This window comes from Sinocyclocheilus anshuiensis, unplaced genomic scaffold (genome assembly GCF_001515605.1).
Source record: "Sinocyclocheilus anshuiensis isolate Anshui unplaced genomic scaffold, SAMN03320099.WGS_v1.1 scaffold1541, whole genome shotgun sequence".
NCBI lineage: Eukaryota > Metazoa > Chordata > Actinopteri > Cypriniformes > Cyprinidae > Sinocyclocheilus > Sinocyclocheilus anshuiensis.
Genome location: NW_015540952.1, coordinates 343,256 through 359,423, shown reverse-complemented (window position 1 = coordinate 359,423; position 16,168 = coordinate 343,256). Strand labels below are relative to the sequence as shown.

The 16,168-nt window shown below is 36.6% G+C and overlaps 1 protein-coding gene across 1 annotated transcript in view; it reads right to left on the bottom strand.

Moving 5' to 3' along the window:
- Window positions 1–210: 210 nt before the first annotated feature.
- Window positions 211–16,168, bottom strand: part of LOC107689950 (GDNF family receptor alpha-1-like) — a 31,920-nt gene continuing 15,962 nt past the window's right edge. Inside the window, exons 4-9 of the mRNA XM_016488137.1 lie at window positions 8,465–8,816; window positions 8,128–8,237; window positions 7,046–7,180; window positions 4,037–4,236; window positions 1,751–1,795; window positions 211–1,136 (exon numbers count right to left, since the gene is read on the bottom strand). Coding sequence (XP_016343623.1) covers window positions 990–1,136; window positions 1,751–1,795; window positions 4,037–4,236; window positions 7,046–7,180; window positions 8,128–8,237; window positions 8,465–8,816 — 989 coding nt within the window. The 3' untranslated portion in view covers window positions 211–989. The remainder of the gene's footprint in view (window positions 1,137–1,750; window positions 1,796–4,036; window positions 4,237–7,045; window positions 7,181–8,127; window positions 8,238–8,464; window positions 8,817–16,168) is intronic.

The following is a 16,168-nucleotide window of genomic DNA, read 5'->3' as shown; positions in this document are numbered from 1 at the left end:
AATGTACATACAGCACATTTGACATATACTGAACGGTGGTATCAACCCTCGTAGTTACTTATTTCATCACTAAAACTTAAGTCATATTTCACACAACAGAGGTGATACAACATCCGACAAGGTTTGCTAGATTAGAAATAAACTTTGCGAAGCATAATATGGTAATTGTAAACAAAGATGGTATTTACAAGTAAATATCCAGGATGAATGGCACGTCCCAAAAGTTCATAATCAAATCGATGCTAAGCTTTCATCCTTATGGTGGTGTTTCACTGGAGAGGAAGAGAACTAAAACAGATGTGACATTTACCAATTTAAAGGAATTAAAAAAAAAACCTGCCAGTGTTTTGACATGATAAAGTGTCATGTCTATCCAGATGTTCGTTTCCCATACCGTACCATCTAAGCTGGAGCACTGCAAAAAGTCACTGCCACTTTAAGGGAGAATGGAGTTTGTAGGTCCTAATAAGGGACAGCAGCAGCAGGTTTTGCTGATAAGCCTTCAAAAAAAAAAATTCTGTGCACTGCTTGACACTGTTTGAGTACAAGCTAGAGTTTGCAGGCTTTCCTGTGGCATCAGCCTAGAGAAAATAAATTATCATCTGCAGCACCCCAGTATGCAGAAGCTGCGTCAATCTTTCACTGTCAGAAGTGGTTCTTGCATCTCCATGTGCCTATTATCAACCAGGTCTCGCTGTGATGGTAGAAAAAATTGCCACATATAAGAGTCCAGGCGACACCTGTTTGCAGAAAGTTTTTCGCAACAGAAGTAATCCTAGATGACCTTCCACTGACGTTCAGATATGTCCATGTTTGTCCGTTATCTCCGATAAGTGACAAAGAAAAGCAAGTAGACCAAGAATAGTTTCATCACACCAAAACACCACAGCGCGCACAGAACCACTTGCGGAAAAAACTCAAAATACAACATTTTTTTATGGTACAGAGGCAGCAGCAGCAGTCCAGCAGCAGGTCTGATCGGTGAGCGGCTATAATGTCTGTGGGGCTGTGAGATGCCCAAACTGAAGAACTGAGACCAGAGACAGCAGCAGCACAGTCCAGTCCACCAGACAGGCAGCACTAGTTGAGCTCCGAGGTATTGCATTAAAGCTACTGGGGTCATTCAGCTGCGGATCCTGTGGAGAAAGGTCATGTTTTCATATGGTTAGTCATTCTGATCTTGTTGAGGCAATGCTATTTTCTGGTTGTTTGTTTTTATAGTTGTTTAAGCCTAAAAAATGTATAAGCTTTAAAATGTCACAGTTCAGGCAATATGTGCGTTTTGAAACAACTTTTTTGTTGTTTTTTCATAACGCGAATAGTATGAAAGCCCATTTCCACTTTAGAGTAAAAAATAAATAAATAAATAAAAAGCCTTAAAAACATACTGATCGTCAGAAAAAAAATTCACATACTTTAAATTAAAAACTTCAGTTGAGATGCTCCCTTCAATTTTTAAGTATAATCAAATTGGCTGTATAAGTCAATTCAACTTAAATTATATTAAACTAACTCAAACATGAGTTGAATCTAGTATAACTTAAATTAAGTTGAAACTGTTTTTTTTTTTTTTTTGATGAGTTAAAAGTAATGAAAAAAACCTATGTTAACATAATTTTTTACAGTGGGATGCAACAATAACATCCACTGATGCATGATTACATAGACAAAAATGTATAGAATGCATCTTGAGTGAACAGCTTCTTATTAATTGGAAAGTCCTAGGTGAGTAGAAATGTATGGTTCTTACCACACAAAGAACATCCAGAGTAACATTACTTTTCAGTTTCTGAGCCTATAAAGAAAGAGAGAAAGAGGCCAGCTGAAATACAGGCTGAAAAGTCAATTACTTGCAAGAAGCTCTTCAAGGTTTTGTGTTATAAACCATTTCTCACACTGAAGCATTTCCATCCAGCAACCCTTTAAACTGAGTCCAGTGCGATCTAAGTCAAGCACAGCTTCAATAAAGCACTGTAATTCACCACGGCAAATAGAGGTCATATAGTATTGGCCTCAAAGAGAGGTCTTCTGAGTGAGATGTAATGTTATGATAATGAACCCCATAGCCCACACACAAACACCACACGTACACAGCGCTGTGGCCAAGAGCTCTCTCTAAGGTCTTGCTTCTTTTCAAATCAATGTGCTGTGTGTGTGTGTTAATATTGTGTGCAGGAGGCCAGTGTGTCTGCATTAATATGTCACACACCAATACATTTTAATACCCAGTTACATGAGACTCTGCTGTTATCCAGTTTCCCACATGCACATACACACACACACACACACACACACACACACACACACACACATATACAGTTGGTTTGTTGGAACGATAAAGTGATTCCTCAGAGAATCTGGAATATAATAAAGGTGCAGCACAATGGAGAGAGAATGGAGCTAATTCTTGCATTGTGGAATAGAATGATTAATAACCTTCCTGGAAGTCTATCTGACAAAAGAAACTCTGTCTACTAATAAATCATAATATTGTTATTACTCCAATATGATGAATTGTTGTGCTATATCTGCGGGAGTGTATCTGGTATTCTGTATTTGAACTGTATTATGAGCTGCAGATTTGGGGGGGATGAATTTTCCAAGTTAAATACAAGTTAAGCTTTATCAATACCATCTGTAGCATGCTGTCAATTATCGAAGAAAATAACTAAAGAAAGTGCTTCAGAGGGCTAAAATATGATTTTTATTTGTATTTTCTTTTTGTTTATATAAACATTTACAATCATCCTTAGGGGAAAAAAATTAGGTGGATCTTTATAAGGCTGTAAACCAAGTTTAACTAATATTAAACATTAACAACTCAGTATCCAATTGTGTGAAGAATTTATTGGGTCAAAAACAAAAAAGCCTAGCTGAATGCATTTTTCATGCCTATTCACATTGGCTTTTTAATTTTTGGTCTTATAAAATAAATGCTTCACACAACTGGAGACTTGAGTGTGTGTTTTTCTCCCTATCATTTCAGTATTCTTTTATTCTTTTATTTTATTATTTTTTGTGCATGTGTGTGTGTATTTTCTCTCAGGATTTGTCCTTATAATTTTGGTGTTGATTATTTTCTTTTTAGAGATTTTCCTTTTTTTTTTTTAAGCCAAGGTAGCAATTTTCTATTTAAAAAAAAAAAATCATACATTTATTTAATGAAAATGAAATATTTTTTTAATTCGGTGAAAGACAACAGCAAAAATACGTAAGAATTATGGTGCTTTTAAGGGTGAAGATTATGGTGCTGTACTGTACACTTGCCCCATAGACTTACATTGTAAGTGCACCATTTTCCTTTTTTTCTTTTTTTTTTTTATAACAATGGACGAGTCACAAATTATGTTTTAGTCAACAGCGTATGCTCCACAGAGTATATTTAACATGGAATATTCCTCTGAAGATGTTTATCTGTGTGTATGCCAGTCGTTTTAGAGGCCGCGTGTGTGCCAGTCTTGAAGTTAGATTTGCAGATGATTTGTGAAGATATGTCTCCCTCAGAGAGATTGTAATGGGCGGGTATATCCTGCTTAAGGGTGTTCCTCATGTTAATGTGCCAGCCAATTAGCTCTGACATGACAGCTCTGGCAGTTTGATGCATCTCATTTATACCCAGAGGCCCTATGTGTGTGTTATCACTGCAACAGCCCACACCCATCAATCAAAAGTAAAGCCTCATCTCACTCTGAGACTCGAAAAATCATATCGTCATCGTATGCCAAGCAAAGCCTGAAAGCATCCAAACAAGCTGCCGGCTGTTTGTAAAGTTGACGTAGGCTGTGCATCTTTAACCATCTGTGTGGGCCAACAGCGACATGTGTGTCTGACTGACAGCTGTCGTTCACCATCAGAGATAGTCAATATGGTGGTTTAAAAGGCGATTAGATTGGGTGTCCGGGCCACATTTTACACAGCTTTTTTTCACTGCACTTTCTTAATCAACATAAAAGATTTATTTCTGGTGACTTTCAGAACCTAGGATGTGCATTTCAAATAATTTCTTTAAATACAACATGCTGTTTTCTTTCAGTACCTGCAGACTTCCACAGAAGCTGTAGAGATGGTCCGCATTACTGTCCAGGTCATTGGTAAGTGCTGGGTCATTCAGTGCGTTGGATGTCCTGTCCAGTCCTCTCTGTGGAGTGTAAGGGTCAGGTGGAGTGGACATGATGGGTGGCTGGGGTTGCCACACACCAACATCTGTGCCATTACCAAACGCCTGGATGGCATTGCCTGCATAATGCAGAAATAAAAAAAAAAAAATTAAATCATGGTAGGGCAAAATTCAGTATATAAGAACTGGCAACACAGAATTGGAATTTGAATTGATTCAGCCACGCCCCAAGGAAGTTGAATTGGAATTTAAAGGAAATTGAAATCATCAATTTTGACTAAAATAGATTTTTTTCCCTCAAAGTAACACTCATTATTGTCAAAACAATTAACACAGATTGGATCAGTTTTTAGTTTTGCCATACAGAGTTACACAATGTCCACCGCTTTGGACCATTTCAGATCAAGATTAGTTTTGAAGATTTTGAGATTTCACTGCATTCTGCTTTTTTTATTATTGAAATGTATATTACAATTTTGTACTCTGTTTGCCACCTCAATTCCTATTCTGAAACAGTGGTATTTTAATATAATTTTATATTATTATAGTATTTATTAATATTTTGAAATGGTGTTTATATTTAAATTTTCAGTTTTCATTTTATTTTAGTTTCATTAAAAAAAAACTTATTTTATTTCACATTTCAATTGACATTTCGAGGTTAAATTCTTAAGCTTATTTTATTTCAGCTTTATTTCAATATTGTAACAGTTTTAGTTAACAATTACAACACTGTTCTGGAGTTCAATTTTCAAAAGGCATTCTCAATTCAACCCTGTTTAAAATACAGTTGACACTGACATGTCGCTATCGAATTTGTGGCCTATTTTGCTATTAAGAGCTTCTCTCTTCATCTCTTAATACTAAAGCAGATGACTCTGATAAAGAGGCACTTAGCCTCTGTGTGTAAGTGCAGTAAGACCTTCACATACTTACTAAGTTTTTGTGTTCTTTACGGTGATAAAACGGGGGAGGCCATTATGATTCAACTGTATTTTTTAAATGACTTTATTCTCGAGAGCACTTTTGACTTCAGAATCTGTTATTTACCTCTTGCCACAGAAATTAAAGGGCAAGTGAGGATTATTGATGGGTACTCAGGTAAAGAATAAGCTGCATGTGTATTAAGTACCATCTACTGACAGAGAAGAGGGTAGGCTGACCTTATTATTGAGTGAGGGTTGGATTTCCTTTAAGGCCGTGCAAGCTCATTCTGTTTCTTAAGGGTTAAAGACTAATAAAGCCACATTTTCCATTATTGTATTATTGCATTGCTCTCATAAGAACAGATACGTATTCCAAGCATAATTCTGGATAGATTATATAGATTTAAAGGCTTAAAGGACCGATTTCCTAACGAGAAGAATAACAAAGTGCAATAAACAGTAAAATTGTTTGTGCTACAAACCAGTGCGTTTATAATTAAGACAATACATTCAGATAATACGGTAAGAAACACCAGTTTGCAATATCAAGCAGCAAAATGAGCTGTTTTGTTCAGCTAAAAATAGCTGGAGGCAGATGACACCGGAAGCCAGACTCATTAAATTTACCAATGGCCGCACCCACTCTTACACTCTTAGACAAGCTAATATTCTTTCTCTTGCTCTCTCTCACACATCTTTAGTTGCTGTGGTCTTATTGGTTCATTATTAGATGGCCATCAAAAAAGTGGCCAGATTCAGAGGCTAAAGAGGCAAGTAATAGACTGCTGGATTAATTACATCTGATTAATTAGGAAAGTAACTTAATATGTTAAAAACTATGTGATGTTTTTCATCACTTAACCTAATATGATAATAGAGGCTTAATTTTTGTATTTGATTTTTTTTTTTAGTTCACTCAGAAAATAAAATTCTGTCATTATTTACTCTCATGTCGGTCTAAACCTCTATGACTTTCTTTAAGACAAAAAAAAAAAAAACATCGACTTCCTGGGCAAAAAATTTAATTAAATTAAAAAAAAAATATATATATATAAATTTTTCAGAACATCTATTTTGTGTTCCACATAAGCAAGAAAGAAATACAGGTTTGGAATGACATAAGGATTAATAAATTATAACAGAATTTTCATTTTTGGGTGAACCATCTCATGAACATTCATGGTGTATAAAAAGTATGGGTACTTCAGTACCATGTCAAAAACCTGCACTAACTACTAAATGAACATAAACAAAACTGATTTATATCAACATAAGTGATGACGTGTGCATTAGGTCTAAATGCATTCTAATACTGTAGACCTGCCACTGTCTATAATGTCAGTAATGGGCCCACCGTCATATACAAATAATGGCATATGTTCATTACAAACAAGAAAGAGCTAAGAAAACATTTTGCTGATTCTGAAAAATGCTGTTTGAACTTCTTGACATCTTGTTGGACAGTCTTTTCACTTTCCTTCCACCTCTCTCTCTATAGGCAAACACACAAGATGAGAATGTGTCAGTTATGAGGTGTGGATGTGGCGTGACTTGTGTTGGTACTGCTATTCCATCCGGGCTGTCATCCTAAAGGCTATTGTCTCATGTAGACAAATCCTCCCTCTCATCTGCTCCCTGTCTATCTCCCTGCATCTGGTTCATCTAAATTGATGTTTTTGAATAACTCCCTGACAAAATAATGCATGCTTTCCCTACTGTTCCAGGCCCATGGACACCTGAGTAATGCTTTATTGCCTCAGCTGGCCCATTTAAGAGGGATTTCTCTGTCTCTTGGCCGTCAAACTGCCCTGAACCACACAGCAACACAAATCGCAGAGATCAGATTTACTGGTGCAGACTGTGAATGATCACAAACACGCAACAGAGCAGAATTCAGCTTTAGAGTCAATCTTGATGGGCAAATTCTGTCAGACAGCGCAGAACGCCATGTGACCAGTGATATAGAGTAGCACAACAGCAGCTGTGAATGAAGTCTACTCACGGAGACAACGGTTGTTGGTGAAGAACTCCGTGAACTTGTCACACTCTGCTTTTCTGTTTCCACTGTTGCTGCAGTCACACCAAGGTGACACGCTAATGCCAGGGGCACGAAGGTAGTTTGGCGTCATCACCGTACCTGTGTAACACATAGCAAGGAGCAAAGTTCAAAGGTCACGTATGTTGAAGACAACAAGACAGTTGCTGTGTCTCAAAACCAAGCAAGCAGCCATTATAGACAGCATCAGGGATTATTAGGGTATAAAACATTCCTGATAATAAAAAGCCTGCTGGATATATATATATATATATATCCTTAACATTACGTTAAGTAGATTTGTAGTCCATGTACAATCATAAGTGAAATACACAGTAGACACTTAAAAGTATATGAAAGTCATTAGATACCAAATATTAAGCCAAGTGGCATTTTCAAATAAATATTGCCTTTTTCTCAGGACTACCTTTACGGTTCTGAGCATGTTTGCTATGACTTTTATTATTATCCCAAGGTAATGTTAATGGATGTATGAGGCCAGTTACAAATGCTACATACAGTTCATCACATTACCTATGGACATGATTCATCTGAAAACCAGAATATGTCCATATACTGTAATTATTGGTTTTAGTTTTTGAATGGTATTGATTGATTTTTGTTTTGTTTTGTTTTGTTAATACACTACTATTCAACAGGGCTGGGGTCAGTGAGATTAAATACTTTTATTCAGCAAGGATGCATTAAATTGATCAAAAGTGACAGTAAATGCATTTATAATGTTACAAAAGATTTCTATGTAAAATAAATGCTTTCCATTTAAACTTTCTATGCATCAAACCATTTTTTTACCATTTACCATGGTACAACCATGTTTTTCTGTACATTTACCATAGTAGTATTTTTGAAATTAGCTCTGATTCATGGCACTCTAAGGTACTATGGTAATGATATGAAACATGTCCAAAAATCATAGCACAAGAATTTCAGTACCATGGTATAAAGTACCCTATAATGTACTGTACTGCCACAATACTTTTTTTTTGCAAGGTATGGCACACCAAATTTATTGGCTTGAGTTAACTCACCAATAAGACCTGAATATGCCAGCAGACAGTCGGCATAGTTTTCTTTTAGACACCCAGAAATCGAGCGCGCCTCAGGTTGACAGTTGGTAAGGAAGTCAGCTAAACGAGATCTGAAGACAATTAAGCAGGAATGAACAAGAATCCACACGGCACATCTCCTCATTAAACAGACTCAGCACACAAGTGACAGTCCGGCAGTCTTACAACTATTGTCATCTCTTCTCAGACATCATCCACCCCACAGGATAAATAACTAACTTGCTGAAAAGTACAGTGAGCATTCCAACCCTTTCCTCCTTACTCTGTGACACGTAACACAAGGTGTCTTTTATCGTACCTGCAGATGTAGTTGGTCTTGCAGGAGGCTTGTAAGGAGAGACAGTTAGGTTTTTCCTTGTCCTCGTAGGAGCAGGCTGGCACGATGGTCTGACGTCTGCGCTCAGAGCAAGCCGTGTGATCCCCAGAGGGGCAGGAGCAGAAAAGCATGCCATAGCTATGCTTCGGTGGCACCTTGTCGAAGAACTGCCGCAGGGCCTTGTGGCATTTGCGCTTGTTACACACCTCAGTGGTTGAGACTCTACTGGTGCAAGGGCTGATGTAGAAGGAGCGGTATTTCTTACACGTGTCATTCAGGTTGCAGGCCTTGGCGGCGTTCAGGCAGTTGTTGTCCTTCGTAAAGGCTGCATCACCTATGCAGGCAGACATTTAGAAGGAGAGTTAGGAACACTACTGGCTGAATTTACTGATGCAAGATAGCTGTAAATGGGCTATCTTTTTGACCAGCCAATGGCAGAGTGTTTGGGAAACCTTTTTTAGAATATATATACACACTATCATTCAAAGTTTTGGCTCAGAAAGATTTTTAATGTTTATGAAAGAAGTCTGTTATTCTCACCAAGGCTGCATTTATTTGATCAAAAACAGAATAAAGCAGCAATAATGTGAAGTAGTATTACAATTTAAAATAACTGTTTTCTATTGTAATATATTTTAAAATGTAATTTATTCTCGTGATGGCAAAGCTGGACTTTTATTAGCCATTACTCCAGTCTTCAGCGTCAAATGATAAATCAAAAATCATTTTAATATGGTGCTCAAGAAACATTTTGAAAATTACTTATTTTTTTGTTCAAAACTTTACTGTCACTATTGGACAATGTAATGTATCCTTGTTTAATAAATTAAAAAACAAATAAATAAAAAACTGACTCCAAACATTAGTTTATGTATTACAAAATATTTCTAGATAATTTGTTCACATAGTTCATTCTCAACACCAGTTCAGTCTAGTGTGTCTGAAAATAAAATCACATGAACGCTATTTTTTCTCATTTATTTTTGTTTCTCAATTTCTTCAACGGATCCCACACAAAATCCCTCAGGCATACCTAGACTCAATTTCCAGCCCTTTTTCATGAATTTCCCACCAAGAACTGACATCCTGCAGAGTGTTGCAATTAGATAATCATCTAAACTCGGTTTAAAATAGGTTTTATTTGTGTAACATTTTAATCTTTTGCCTGAAGAACTTTTCTCTACTGCTTGTACTGTCACACTTTTCCTTTTGTTTCCCTCCCCTCGATCTTCACAGCACTTGCGTCTCTTGAACAAACAACCTCAGGTGAATGTTTCGCTTTCACTCACATGGATAAGTTCACAACCCTGAAAACTCTGTTTGCCCTTTCTCTCTCTTTTCTAAGCAGTCTTTTGGCTTTAATGCACATTACTATTAGAACACATACACTATCAGACTATTTCAGAGCCATGCAAAAAGAAAGAACGTTAGCATGTACTGTATATTGTGCTGAGCGTTATCAAAAATAGCTTTGATGATAAAGGATGACATGAGGTTTATTTTGCAATAATGATCATCTGAATGTGGATTATAATGTTAAGTTTATGACTATCTATCAAATAAATAAAAAATAAAAAAATAATTAATGGGCATGAAATATTTATTAAGTTATTTTATTAGGCTGATAAGAAAGAGACGTGGTTGCCAGGGACAAAGGTCAGTTATAACTTTGGCAATATGTATATTTAATATATAGTTGTATAATATAAAATATATGATGAAAGACTGACCAATCAGAATCAAGTATGCAGTGAGCCATGTAAAAAGTGAGGATATTCTTCTTTACCTAACGATGACTCAATCTTTTCTCGGCTTCCCGCTTCAGTAACTCAACTTTTTTTTCGTTGCGCTGCAGCTCTTGCATGTGCATGGAACGCTGCATTTTGCAATTATGTGTTTTGATGACGAATTTGTGCTTATTGTGGGCTTTCGTGGCTAGATATGATTAAATTTGAAAGCAGCCTCGATCCTTGAGGTTAATCACCTATTACAAAAACCATTACTTACGTTTGCCAAGCACATTGACATGAGGCTCAAGGTTACTGGAGGGATGTTTAAATGTTGATTAGACGTTGCAGTCATGTGGACAGGTTCTGCAACATGTCAGAGTCTATAAAACGAACCCATATCTCCTTGTGATACACTGATCCTGAGCCGCATTTTTTTAAACATAATGCAATATTAATTTATTATAGTACATCATTAAAATAACTCACGGCCACTTTAGAGCACAGGGCATATTTATTATTATTGTTATTAGTAGTAGTAGAAGTTAGCAGATGCCATTTGATTTGATATTCTTGTTTAAAGGAATAGTTCAGAACAGATTTGGAGAAATGTAGCATTACATCACTTGCTCACCAATGGACTCTCTGCAGTGAATGGGTGCCGTCAGAGTAAGACACCTGATAAAAACATCATAATAATCTACAAGAGTCCGGTCCATCTATTAAAATCTTGTAAAGTGAAAAGCTGCATGTTTGCAAGAAACCAATACATCAAGGTATTTTAACTTTAAACCATCACTTCTGGCCAAAATTCTAGTCCATAATCCATAACAAGACTTCCTCCAGTGAAAAAGTGCATGTCCTCTCACATCAAAGTCCACCAACATACTTTTTTGGACTGTTTTTGCTTGTAAATAGTGCTTTATTTGCTCATATTTCTCTCCTGATTCAGATGACTTTTTCACTGGAGGAAGCAATATTATAAATAGAGGCCTCATATTTTAACTGGAAGCAACAGTTTGAAGATAAAACGCCTTTATGATGAATTTGTTTCTTACAAACACACAGCTTTTCACGTCACAATACATTAACAGATGGAATGGAGTCTTGTGGATTATTGTGATGTTTTTATCAGTCTGAATTCTCATTCTAGCGGCACCCATTCACTGCAGAGAATCCATTGGTGAGCAAGTGATACAGTACTAAAGATCTCCAAATTTGTTACGATGAAGAAACAAACTCATCTGGGATGGTCTGGGGGTGAGTAAATTCTCAGTACATTAAAATTTTTAGGTGAACTATTCCTTTAATGATTTGGAGACAGTAATGCCATGCTGTTTTTTGTCAGTGCTGTGATTGTGTGTATAATGACCTCAGCTTACATTCCCAAGTGTCTTTTGTGTGCCAAAGGCTACTTGGGCTGAGAGCCTTGCCTTGTGCACTTCAGAGAACTCCAGTGTGACGTGAAATAACAAGCAACAGTGTGTGTGTTGATGTGGATGTGGCCTCATGTTCAGGCAGCAGAGCGCTCTGTTGTTTATTGCTCTTTGGGTGCAGGAATAATAAGTGAGCTCTTCAGTCGCTTCCTTAAGTGGCCTGAGAGATTGGGAGTGCTGCAGACACAGAAAGTGCTCATGGCAGAGACCTGGAACTTTTCTGGCGGATGCTTAATAATCTCACAGCTTTCCTCCAACTGTTCCAATCCAATAAAAACACATGCCACTGCAGCAAATCAAATCATACGAGGACTCAACCGCCATAATTGATCTCCCACTCTCTCTTCCTCCGTGTCTGCCGCTGTCTCTTTCTGCCCATCTCTCCCATCTTTACATTCTCGCTTTCGTCTTGCCCTTTAGATTTGTCTTTCTTTTTATTCCGCAAACTTTCCTTTTCATTCTTCTTTCCTAATTCCTTTCTTCTTCATTCCTTTCATCCTTCTCTCATATATTATTTTCTTCTTCCTGCCTTTCATCTTTCTTTTTCTTCTTGTACTTCTTTTTCCACCTTATTTCTTTTTCCTTCTCGCTTACTTTTCCTTCCTCCTTTTTTCTCATTTCTTAATTTCTTTTTTCTTCCTTTCTTCAATCCTTCTTTCCTTCCTGCCTTACTTCTTTACACATTTCTTTACTTATTCCTTCCTTCCTAACTGCCTTTGTTCCTGTCTTCTCTTTTGTTTTTTGTTTGTTTCAGTTTTTTAACTGTTCAAATTTTGCAAAATACTAAAATTTGCAATCAGACGTCAGAGATTTTACTACAACATTTCTCATTAAGACTTATTCCAAGACTAAATGATCAGATCTATTCATTTTACAGGGCTTTATTCTTAATGTATGTCAACAACTCATCTCATTTGTTTCTTTATTTTACAAGAAACATCTGAGACACTTAAGTTGATACCTAAATGAAACATGAACTGAGAACTCCATTATGTCTCCTGAGCTGTGAAAGAACGATACAATTTTCTTTGGGTAATTCAGTGTATATGGTGATTCTTTTTAGAAATGAAGCTAATGAGTTGATTGGACCATAACTTTCTATCAATTAATGAAAGTGTTGTTGCAGCAGAATGAGAGTTTGTTGCAAGATGAACCCTGTCTGACCATCTCTGGGCCCTTTAATAAAGAGAAAACTGCTAGTTAAACAACACTATGAGCTCTGTGTAAAAGACTATCCGCTTAAACTGTTGTCCAGGGACGTTTAATGGCCCTCTGAAGTGATGCCTGCCAATGGCTGACCTCTGGAGTGCGCTTTAAGGGATTTAGCCAGTCCAATTGATATTTGAAAATATCCAGTGGATGTGGAGTCTATTGATTTATTGATGAGTGTCTTTTACCCAAAATAAATGAATGAACGCACTGATCCGTGTATGTTTACAGAGCAGATCTATCTGTAACTGATGCAGCTCTGCTCGAAAAGGCCGTCAGTTTCAGGCATCGATCAAACGACTGACGAGGTGAAAAGCAGGACAACTTTATAATGAAATTTACATTAGCTGACTTCTCTCCCTAGATCACGTCCTGAAAAGATGGCAATCTTCTTCAACACACTTTCGATTAACTTTCTCTGAAACACTCCTTTGCCAGACAAGTACGGTATGTTAGTTCATCAAACATCCTGTCAATTTTTTTATAGTAAAAAATAAATAATGTTTACAGAGCAGATCTATCTGTAACTGATGCAGCTCTGCTCGAAAAGGCCGTCAGTTTCAGGCATCGATCAAACGACTGACGAGGTGAAAAGCAGGACAACTTTATAATGAAATTTACATTAGCTGACTTCTCTCCCTAGATCACGTCCTGAAAAGATGGCAATCTTCTTCAACACACTTTCGATTAACTTTCTCTGAAACACTCCTTAGCCAGACAAGTACGGTATGTTAGTTCATCAAACATCCTTTCAATTTTTTTATAGTAAAAAATAAATAAATAAATGTCAGACTTTTTATATTGTTATATAAAATGTCTTTATTATGTCATATTTTTATGTTGCGTTTTTATGTTGTTATATAATAATAAAATAATAATAAATAAAATATTTTAATATTTAACTTTAATTAAAGTTCAATAATGTTCTGTAGCACGTTTTGCTGTGGTAGCAAAATTAGTATTTAGTATGTTGAAATGGTTTTGGTAACTTTTAAAATCATTGTATGGTGACCTGGTAATCTAATGTGAAGTTTACACTTGAGATTGTGAACTGCTGACCCCTAATAGGCTGATGTAATGGACACTTTAGCCAGTTCCCGACAGCGCTGGCATATTAATATGACCACAAATAATTACCAGAGCCGGAGGGATTTGGGGGTCCAGTGGTGTATTTGATACTCCAGTGGTGCAGTGAAATTCCAGCAGCGTCTTGGAGATTTACCCTACCGGGGAGCTGCTATTGTGACAGTGACAATGGAGGGAGTCACGTGACTGCTGGATGTTTGACTATGTGTGTTTTGAAAGTGAGAGACGGAACGCTTTTAGAAGCCTGAGACCTGTGTGCTAAAGAGAGTAAATGATGACTAGGGGCTATATGTGTGTGTGGCTGTGCATGTCCAACAGCCAAGCAATTAAACCACATAAAATCTCATGAGTGGAATTAATAAAGTGTACAGTGTTGATGGCTTTCAATCTAGAAGAAAAATCAATGTCTAATAAGACATAAAACTGGTATTTGATGTTTTACCATCAACAACTGCCAAGTAATTTCCCTCTGGGGCTCTGCCTTCAATTTACATACATTAGCAGTAAAACACACAAGCCACTGTTTATTAATCTGTGAGAAACAGAGCCAAGACTGAGCCATTAATAAATTGAGAATAAAAGAATGATGCATGAGGGGTGTAAAATGAACACTCACACTGAGTGCCAAATGCATGTCAGATTGCCTTTGGCAGTTAAATAATATGGAGATACTCGTCAGTCTGCCAGACATGATTTAACCTGAATTCAAAGAATGATCATCTGACCTTGACAGATGTGAGAGTTTTGAGTCAAAGGCATATACATATAGCTGTTGCAACTATAATGTCCTGTAACAATTTTTATCTTCACGGGATTATCTAGGATGCTTAAAGTGAGAATGACATGTGCTGTTATAAACATGCAAGTGAAAAAAATTGCTAAATAATACCACTGTCATAGGGACAACAGTATTTTATAATGATAAAATAATAACTGAATTTTTATTAATATTATTATTAGTAGTAGTAACAATAATAGTAGTAGTAGTAATAATGCAAACTAATTTTTATTTAGATGTGAGAGAGTCAAATCAAAGAAAAAACTAAATACCACAGGGACAAAAATATTTTACAATAATATTAATAATAATAATGAGGATGATGCAAAATACTTTTTTATTTTATTATTATTATTATTATTAAATATTTCTTGTAATTTTAAGCTATTTTTAGTAAACTTGTAATAAAACATGTCATTGTCACTGTATAATTTCAAGTCTTGCAAAAAAAAAATAAAATTTTAATTCGTCTGTCGTTGGGAGGTAAATTCATTTTAGACCCTGCATTCATCCTTTTGTGCCACACCTCCCTTTGTCCACTGACAAACTTTACAATATAGTTAAAAGCAGCACAGTAACATTCAAGATTGCTCCAAATCAGACTTGTTTGGACATGAACATAGAAGATTTTCCTTAAAAAGAACTTGAATGGCTAAGGAAAATGAGCTAAAGTGAGCTACAGATATATAATATGTGGTAAATCCACTGATGAATGCAGGCATAGTCTTGCAGGAGGGGGTGGTTGCTTTCCCCTCCCATTTACATTCCCACAATATTGGACTCAGGAAATGGTAACTATAGGCTTCATACATCACAAACACTGAAGCACACATCCACAGCGGGGGATCAGTCTTTATAGGGACTGACAGCATAGAACTGTCAACTCAGCCCATTAGAATAAAGGATTTCCTCTTCCTCTCGCTAGGCTTCTCTCCAAAATCCACTCCAAAAGATTTGTATTATATATGTTTGACAGCCAATACACACTCAGTCTATTCAGTCTATACTCTTCTGCTGTGTAGGTGTTTGAGTCTTTCTGTGTGTGTGTGTGTGTGTGTGTCAGTGTATTTCCTTAAAGGGTTAGTTCACCCAAAAATTTTAATTCTGTCATTAATTACTCACCCTCGTGTTGTTTGAAACCCGTAAGACCTTCGTTCATCTTCGGAACACAATTTAAGATATTTTTGATGAAATCTGAGGGCTCTCTGACCCTCCCATAGACAGCAAGGTAACTACCACGTTCAAGGTCCAGAAAAGTACCAAGTTGATCGACAAAGTAGTCCGTGCGACATCAGTGAGGGGACATTCAACGTGGTAGTTACCTTGCTGTCTATGGGAGGGTCAGAGAGCCCTCAGATTTCATCAAAAATATCTTAAATTGTGTTCCGAAGATGAACGAAGGTCTTACAGGTTTGGAACAACACGAGGGTGAGTAATTAATGACAGAATT